The following is a 9,046-nucleotide window of genomic DNA, read 5'->3' as shown; positions in this document are numbered from 1 at the left end:
ATGCACGCACACACACATATCTAAGGTTCTAACCTAAATATAGCTATAGCATAGTCTATATTCTACTCCCGCTAAATCTACACATTTCCTCTTAAATAAGCCATTTTTTATCTACGCTGGTGGCGTCATCGGAAGTGTGTTGGTCTCGCATTCGCTTAGTTGTGGGTTCGAATCCCGCACTCTCCGATTTCCAGCAGTGACTCTTAGTTACCTGCCTTGTGATGGTGTGGTACGTTGTAGCATCGTATAACTGTGTTGTACTGTTGATTAGTATAGGTTTTGTTGGACATTAATTTAATTATTCATTGTATTGTCTATCTATTATAGTGTAACTTTATATACGAGTATGTACGGAGAACGAATAGTTCATCCCGACGCACGACAGTTTTTCCCGCCAAATCTGAGCTTGATGACTTGGCTTGCCAGTCGTGAATTAACCTTTCTCGTGTAAAGTTAAATTTACTGTGTATCTTTTTTTAACTTATATACGATTCTGAAGTGATATGAACTTTGGCTGGCCAGCATTATGTTGTCTTGTTGTCCCACCCGCTCTTTTTCTACCTTTTTTTTCCAACCAGGAATTTGATAACGTGACTTTTGGAATTATGTAACAGCTGGTCCTCAGGTAGTGTATTCTAAGTGTGCGTTTATATATATATATATATATATACATATATATATATATATATATATATATATATATATATATATATACATATATATATATATATACATATATATATATATATATATATATATATATACATACACACGTCCCAAGTGATCGTCAGCTTGGCATCTATCTGTATTTTGGTTCTATTATTGTCATATGTATTAACAGAATATTCGCCTATTATTACTGTGTGTGTCAGCTTTAATTTGATACCTGGAAATGGAAGGATTACTGGACCCGCCTAGACTGTGTGAAGGATGGCCGGCGTGCTAGCCAGACTTCAGTAAGTTCTCTCTTGAAAAGAATGCTCATGCTGGATTATTGATTGTTAACCATGTGACTCTATTATCATTTACTTTAAAGTGAAAGTGCATGTAAACTATTTTATGATATAGCGTGAATTATTTTCTTAATTAAAAAATTATTTTGAACCAGGTAGCCCTGTTGCCTATGTCATAAGGCGGCCATATTTGTTTGCCATTCTTTTCGGCCATCTTGCTTTCACTTTATTATTAGTCATCCCTTGCGGTGCCGTTTTCCTTATTCTTTTATAGAGAATTTGTATTATCGTTTACTTTTGTCTAGGTATGGTTACGCTCACCAGCCCAGACTTTTTTATTCGTGGGGAATGTATTTTTGTAAGCGGTCAAGATAATTACTGTATGTATTAAGAATTTTTTGTTTTTTACGTTAATGCTATTTAGGAGTGGATTTCAGCTGCCCTTCTCTCCTTTAAATATATCTAGTAAGCCCAAGTCGTCTTCATTTCTTAGTCCCTAAACTCCATCTCAGACGATGGTTAATACATTTACTTTTTTACATCAGGATCCTTCCATAGTTAAATTCTCAGCTAAAGATCCCCATTATACAGCAGCTCCATTTATACAACAATGCGAAGACACCATAGTTAACACTAACTGTCAGTAGTGGGTCTGAGAAAATCTCATTCGTGAGATCTCAACTTGTTCCTAACTCATTGGCAGCTGAAACGATGGCAGCCTCATGTCTTAACTCCAAAACATTAAACTATAATGATGCTACTTTTAAAACTAATTTCCTCAAAATATTTTCTGATACCCCTGTAGGTGATAATTTTCATTTGTACTTCCATTTAGCTGATGTGCTTACGTCCCAATTGAGGCACTTAACTATATTCGTGCTCAGGCCAAGGCCAGCAAGATTGCTTTTGATGCCTTTAGAGTCATTGTTTCATTCAGATTGGGTAGATAGAGGTGTTATCAATTTGGATACGTTCCGCCTTATTTTGGAATTTATTTTTTAAAATACTATTACTAGTCCCTTTTGAGAGGAGAGCAGCATCTCTCAACTATAAGACGGATGAGTCCCTACTGTCTTTTGCAACCCGGCTTTCAAGTAAACTAAAGGAAGTGTCTTATGGTTCTTTGTGTATTAGCAATGCACAATATGCTGATGTTCCTAGTTCTCCTCCACCCTTCAGTCATTAGAACCTTTTCATAGCACTCCTTCGTCTAGGGTAGATACTTGGAGAGAGAGAGAGAAGTGATAAAGTCTGCCCCTTTTCGGTAAAGAGGAAAGAGAAAGAAAGTGCTGCACCCTTTAGGTCAGTCTAACATAGGTGACAAGGGCAGAATCACTTACTGTTTTCCTTGTTCTTCTCCAAGAACTTCTCGACTGCTCTGCTAAACCTGGAAGAGAAGAGAAAATAGTATTTACTCTTGTCAAACTCTGTATTCCCATTAATATATCAATCAAGGAGAAGAAGAAGAAGAAGAAGGAAAAAACAAAATGCCTATCCTCCTTATAAGAATGGTGGCCAAGTCAAAGCACTAACCCATCCAAACACAAATTCGTTATGCACCCATCACAGCACCTCGTGGATGAAGGGTCATCCCTCACCCCAGCCACACTGCTAGGAGTCAAAGGCAGTGCAGCAAGGCAAAGCACTTTAAGAGCAGGGCCACTAGTGTCCGTTCTCCCGGAAATGCCCATCACAATAGGGATATACATACATTCTTACACCAAAGGCCATTTCCCCCTTATAAGGGGGTTGTGTGGCTTGGTTGTGAAGTATACAAATATAAATAAATGTCAGTTCAATAAAAAAAATAATAACACAGGCGATTTGATTAAACTAAATAACAATCATAAGTCCTGGGAAAGTGACGTCATTTGTCATGGATCACGTGTTGGACTCATGATCGACAGTTATTAACTTCCCGGATAAGAGCTCAGAGCTCGTATGACCGATCTATGGGTAATACTGTCACCTTACACGCGCACACACACCCAACTCACCGCCCACGAAAGTTGGAGTAACACCCCGCAGCGAAGCGATAATGAAATTATTACAGCCCTGGGCGGGAGTCGAACCAGGAAAGCCGTTGAGTTGGAGTAGCACCCCGCAGCGAAGCGATACTGAAATTATTTCAACCTTGGGCGGGAGTCGAACCCGGACCGCCGTTGTGGCAGGCGAGAACTCTAACGCCACGAGGTGTGTGTGTGTGTGTGTGTGTGTGTGTGTGTGTGTGTGTGTGTGTGTGTGTGTGTGTGTGTTTACCACCATAGTCTTGAATCACATGTTGGACACGTGATCGACATATTACCCTCAGGATGAGTAATGCAGTAACCACAGACACACACATGCACGCTCTCTTGCTCTCTCTCTCTCTCTCTCTCTCTCTCTCTCACACACACACACACACACACACACCTCCTTGTTCACCACAACTGGAGAGCCGGCTCGCAGTGAAGCACGGATTTTTTTTTCAGCACTGGTCAGGGCTTGAACTAGGATATCTGAATTAGCAGTTGTGAGCGATACCATTGCAGTCCATTCCAGCCGAGACGAGCCGAGCCGAGCCGTGTGTGTGTGTGTGTGTGTGTGTGTGTGTGTGTGTGTGTGTGTGTGTGTGTGTGTGTGTGTGTGTGTGTGTGTGTGTGTGACATAACTATAGGGACACGCTCCTCATACATAAATGCATACAAGCGTACAATCACCGACACATATAAAGGGCAAGACGCGCGGTGAGCGGCCTATAAACACAAACGCGAACACAATTACGCCTTGACATTGGCTCAATTGCATCCGAGCAAAACATAAAACGGGTTTTATCGCAACGATAAATTAAGCTGTAAAACACAAATTTAAGCAGATGACTTGGTCGAGAAACAACCGCGCCATCTTTGTGTTTGGGCGTGTTTTTTATTATTATTATTATTGTCATCACGTTTGGAACCCAGTAATCTACCCGGTCCCCATGCATTACTATTGTTACCCGTTAAAAATGGGGTTGATGAGTGGTAGAAATGGGATTGAGTTGAAGAAGTATGCTAGGCATCTCATCTGGACTTCGTTCGGTCCTAATTTGGTGCTCACCAACAACTCTGGACCACAGAAACAACTCAAAATAAAATTCATTTTTGATGAGGCCATGCGATTTTATTCACATGAAGGAGAATTCTGAAGAATAGTTTCATAATGATCCCCTTTACACACTACCTTCCTCTCGTGCCACACTCTAGCGATTTTATTATGCCTAAAAACCAGACTTACTGTACATTCATCTTTAAGAATTATGGGGAAGAACAATAAGCAAGACTGAATTAGTCATTTTGCGTCCCGAGTCGCTCCACTTCTCACAACGTCAATGTTTTTATTTGTCTATTTATTTTTCTTTGTTTATTTTATTCTATCTTATATATTTTTTTGTCGAGTACATGATATATTTTCCTATGTATCTTGCTCACAGTTAGCTAAATCTTCTGGAGCAGATGGAAGAAATTGTCAAAGAATTTTAATTTTGTATCATGAAAGACTCGGGTGGGTCAAAATATTTGCTCGTGACTGTACTTCGTCACCGATGACAAGCGCTTCTATCCGCCACTATTGCATCGAAGAGGTAAAGTCGCTGAAAAGACTCCGTCCTAAAGACTTCCCACGAGGAGGCTGTGGGGAGGAAGGGTTCTTCATCTCAACCCAGAAAGAAAGAAAAAGCAGCAAACAACCACAGACCATAACGATCATTCCAAGAAGCCCCTTTTAGAGGGGGTTTACACGGTCTAACGCGGTTCGTCGAACGCGGTTCGACAGACACGAGTCTAAAGTGGTGTGAACGTGGTATTTGGTTGTCGAACACGTTGGTTAAACCCCAAATACCCCGTTCACACGTTCACATATCATGTGTCTGTCGAACCGTTAGACCATGTAAACCCCCTCTTAGACAAGCGGGAGAAGGGAAGGGGAGGGGGGGGGAAGAAGTTGAACAAAGATCTCCCTGCAAACAAACGGAGGCAATTCAAGATATCACACCAGATAGCCGGAGGTCCCTAAATCTCCGAGACAAGAAAGGTCTAAAATACTCCTGTCAGAACTAGAGAAACCAGTGGGAGGAACGGGGGTGGGGGAGGGGGGGATAAATCACACAAACACACACACAAATCCATTCCGTCGTTGGCTTTGTTCGCCCAAAGAGAAAGAGCGAGAGAGGTTCTGACGGCGTTAACCAGCGCTTCCACCCTCGGTGGCAATATTGCACAGGTAAGGTGGAGTCAAAGATAGTAAAAGAGATATGAAGATGGCATTTTCTAAGTAGCAGATACATAAATACATACATACATACATATATATATATATATATATATATATATATATATATATATTATTTTGGGAAGAAAAGACAAATGAGAGATTAGTTGATGGGAGTAAAACGAAGATGGTCTAGGAATTAATTTATTCTAACGTTACGACCTACTGGTCTTCTTCAAGAGTATTGTAACCTATGTAAAAACAAACAAATAAATAAGTAAATAAAAATGTAACTCTATGAAGAGGACCAAGTTGGTGTCAACGTTAGAGTAAATAAATTCCTAAACCATCTTCATTTTACTCCCACCACCCAATCTCTCTCTCTCATATATATATATATATATATATATATATATATATATATATATATATATATATTCATATGTATATATATATATATATATATATAGATAGAGAAACGTGTCATCCCAAATGGACGCGTGCCAAATAGACGCGTATCATTTAGATGCATTCATAGTATAAACAACGCCTGTTATTGCCTGTATTCGTTATTGAATTTGATCACTTTGGATACAATACTCGTACTATAAATTATCAATATTTCAGTATATAATCTACATATCTATTGCACTGTATAACAATATATGAATAATTGATGATTTTTCATACCACAGTCCTTAACAAATAATAAAAAACAATCACAATATTTACAAGAAAAAATTATTTACATGTGAATCAGAAATACATCAGTGATGTATACATCATGATGTCCAGAAGTGTGAAATATATGTACACTATGTAAAACTGATCGATCGATTGACTGATTGATCTGAAAGTGATCAATAGTGGGCAACCAGATGTTGCAAAGAGTCTAAGAATTTCTCGGCTGATGAATCTCCAGCCGCCAAGTATTGACTGCTCTCGGAGACGAGTTTGACCCTGGTCAGTCAATGGTTCTGTACCTGACGCGCCGTGATGAAGGAGCTGCTCCGAGTCTTGTCCGTCTGAAGTTTTTAGCTCAGTGTTGCTCAGTTCGGTCCTCAGGACATCCACAAGCTGGATGCTGGGGTGAAGTTTGTGGGTGGCTTTGTTGAGCTTGGAATGCCACCCTTCAATATGGTTGCTGGTGCAGGTTCCCTCGGAGTGTACATTCCAGAGTCGGAGAGGGAAGTAACCACCCAACCATATCCCCTGGTAAAACCGAACCAGCTGTTGACACCTTTCTCCTCAACCAGTGGCAGACTAGCCAATGTCAGGAAGGATGGCCTCACCAATAGGATACGTAGGAAAGCCAGTACCATGGGCTTCCGGACGAAGATGTGGACACGGTCGTCCTTCTTGAAGTCGACCGCGGGGTCTGGTGTACCCTCCTCCAGATGCATTTCGCATGGTGGAAATAAGAGCCAAGACTTGACTTCTTCCTCACAAACAAAATTCCACTCATCACACGAACACGACTAGTACCAGGTCTGAGCGATCATGGCATGGTACTAGTTGATGCAATCATTAAGCCAAGTAGAAACAAGAACACGGAAACTTTTAGTTACACAACATATTAGGTCAACATAGTATTTTTTTTTCTAAAATAGTACACATTTACACCATATTTATTATAATTATACATTTGCGTTTGCGTCTGTGTGGAAAAAAAAAGCCTCGCGTCTATTTGGGACGCGTCCATCTGGACTTAAACTAAATACAAACAAACATAAACACACACACACACACACACAGCTCTGAGCTCTCTTCCAGGAGGGAAATAGCTGTCGATCACGAGTCCAACACGTGATCCAAAGACCAAGTGAAAAGACCAAGTGAATACACACACACACACACGGGGGAGACTAATCCTTTCCCTATGATGGCCTTTTACAGATTTCAGTCTGGCTGACGCCAAAAGATTCTATTCAATTTTGAGACCAAGACAGCAGCGAAGGGGTTCCAGCTATCTCAACATCCTAGGTTAAGATTACAGACTCTTGTTTGCATCAACACCAGTCAATAATATTCAGCTTGAGAGTGGGGGAAGGGGGAATGGTTGAAGAGAGGAGGAGGAGGAGGAGGAGGAGGAGGGGAAACCTGGCTAAGATTACAGTCTGTTTAGCTCAACACCAGACAATTCTATTCAGTTTTGGAGTGGAAGGTAAAGGGGAGAGGTGGTGGAAAGAGTGAGAGGTGGAGGAAGGGAGAGAGGAGGAAGAGGAGGGGGAGAGGAGTGGGGAGGGGGAGAGGAGGTGGGGAGGGGGAGAGGTGGGGAGGGGGAGAGGACGTGGGGGAGGAGAGGAGGTGGAGAGGTGGGGAAGGGGGAGACGACGTGGGTGAAGGGAGAGATGTAGGATAGGGGGAGAGGAGGAGGGGAGGGGGAGTGTTGGGAGAGGAGGTGGAGAGGCGAGGAGGGGTGAGAGGCGGGGAGGAGGAGAGGTGAGGAGGGGTGAGAGGTGGGGAGGGAGAGAGGAGGTGGCGGGGGAGAGGTTGGGAAGGGGGGAGGAGTGGGGAAGGTGAGGAGTGGGGAAGGGGGAGGAGTGGGGAAGGGGGAGGAGTGGGGAAGGGGGAGGAGTGGGGAAGACGGGAAAGGATGTGGGGAAGATTGGAGAGGAAGTAAGGGAGGGGGGGGGGACACCGTAGCAAAGTTCCCGGAAGGTGCCTGTTGCGCACGCGCGCGGACCAAAACCAACAATCCGCCATCAAAGAGGCAATAAATACAGACTCGTTAGATTTTCGAGTAATGTTGATGCACGCCCACGCCTACGCCCACGCGTCACCTTTCATGTAAAGGGCACACCCACCGCGATTTTACAAGCCTGTGCACACATGCTAACAATTTAGTGCCTTTTTCTATCCTTCTTTAATAAAATCAATCAGTTCATTAATCAACCAATTGTCGACAAACAACTATTTTCATGCTTCTGGCGAGATCTTAGCCTACAAAGCCATTCCCCCCCCAATCTTAGGACACTACACACAACACCACGGAGGATGTACATATGGGGCGGCCTGGAACTAGTCCAGTATTCCCAGACATCAACTTCCGGGGCAATCGTAGTCTCATTTCATCGAATTTTATTCAAGAGAGCGTCAGGTAGGTAGGTAGGTAGGTAGGTAGGTAGGTAGGTAGGTAGGTAGGTTGGTGTGTGTGTGTGTGTGTGTGTGTGTGTGTGTGTGTGTGTGTGTGTGTGTGTGTGTGTGTGTGTGTGTGTGTGTGTGTGTGTGTGTGATAGCTGTTTGTATATACGTGGGGGGAAGGTGTGAGGGGGAAGTTTGGTCAAAGAACTAGCAAGCCTCTCCGGAGCCCAAATTCTTCCTCCTCTCATTAAACACCATAAAATATCCATGATCGTCTTTTATGGCTCCCAATACCCGCTCCCGGTTCCCCCTCCCCCTCCTGTCGCCCCAGTCTTGATATCAAACCATAAAACAGTCCGGTTGGATCAGCTGGCAAAAGGAATAGACTCCATTTTTGCTGACAGTTGTCTCGCTCATTTCCTAATCTCTCTCTTTTATTATCATTATCATACATTATATTATATTATATACATACATACATATATATATATATATATATATATATATATATATATACACACACACACACACACACACTCTCTATGAGGGGTTACCTCTTTTGACAAGCCAGTTTAGGGCCGATTAAGCGAGTGCAATCCAGGAAGCCTGCCTAATGCAATGTTGCTTCATGATTCACTATATCTGTGTGTGTGTGTGTGTGTGTGTGTGTGTGTGTGTGTGTGTGTGTGTGTGTGTGTGTGTGTGTGTGTGTGTGTGTGTGTAGCCTGTGAATAGCAAACAATAAGGAGAAATAATCCAGATATATGAACAGTTCATACACA

At 42.4% G+C, this 9,046-nt stretch overlaps 1 protein-coding gene across 2 annotated transcripts in view; it reads right to left on the bottom strand.

The window, feature by feature from the left end:
- LOC143017897 (uncharacterized) overlaps positions 1-9,046 on the bottom strand; it is a 630,413-nt gene that overhangs the window by 33,768 nt on the left and 587,599 nt on the right. For both annotated transcript variants that reach the window (XM_076172937.1, XM_076172938.1), the window contains exon 5: positions 2,294-2,340. In XM_076172937.1, coding sequence (XP_076029052.1) covers positions 2,294-2,340 — 47 coding nt within the window. The remainder of the gene's footprint in view (positions 1-2,293; positions 2,341-9,046) is intronic.

This window comes from Oratosquilla oratoria, chromosome 33 (genome assembly GCF_046742065.1).
Source record: "Oratosquilla oratoria isolate Oo_2021 chromosome 33, ASM4674206v1, whole genome shotgun sequence".
Classification (NCBI taxonomy): Eukaryota; Metazoa; Arthropoda; class Malacostraca; order Stomatopoda; family Squillidae; genus Oratosquilla; species Oratosquilla oratoria.
Note: the sequence above shows the minus strand (reverse complement) of the source record. Positions and strands in the feature narration are given on the sequence as shown.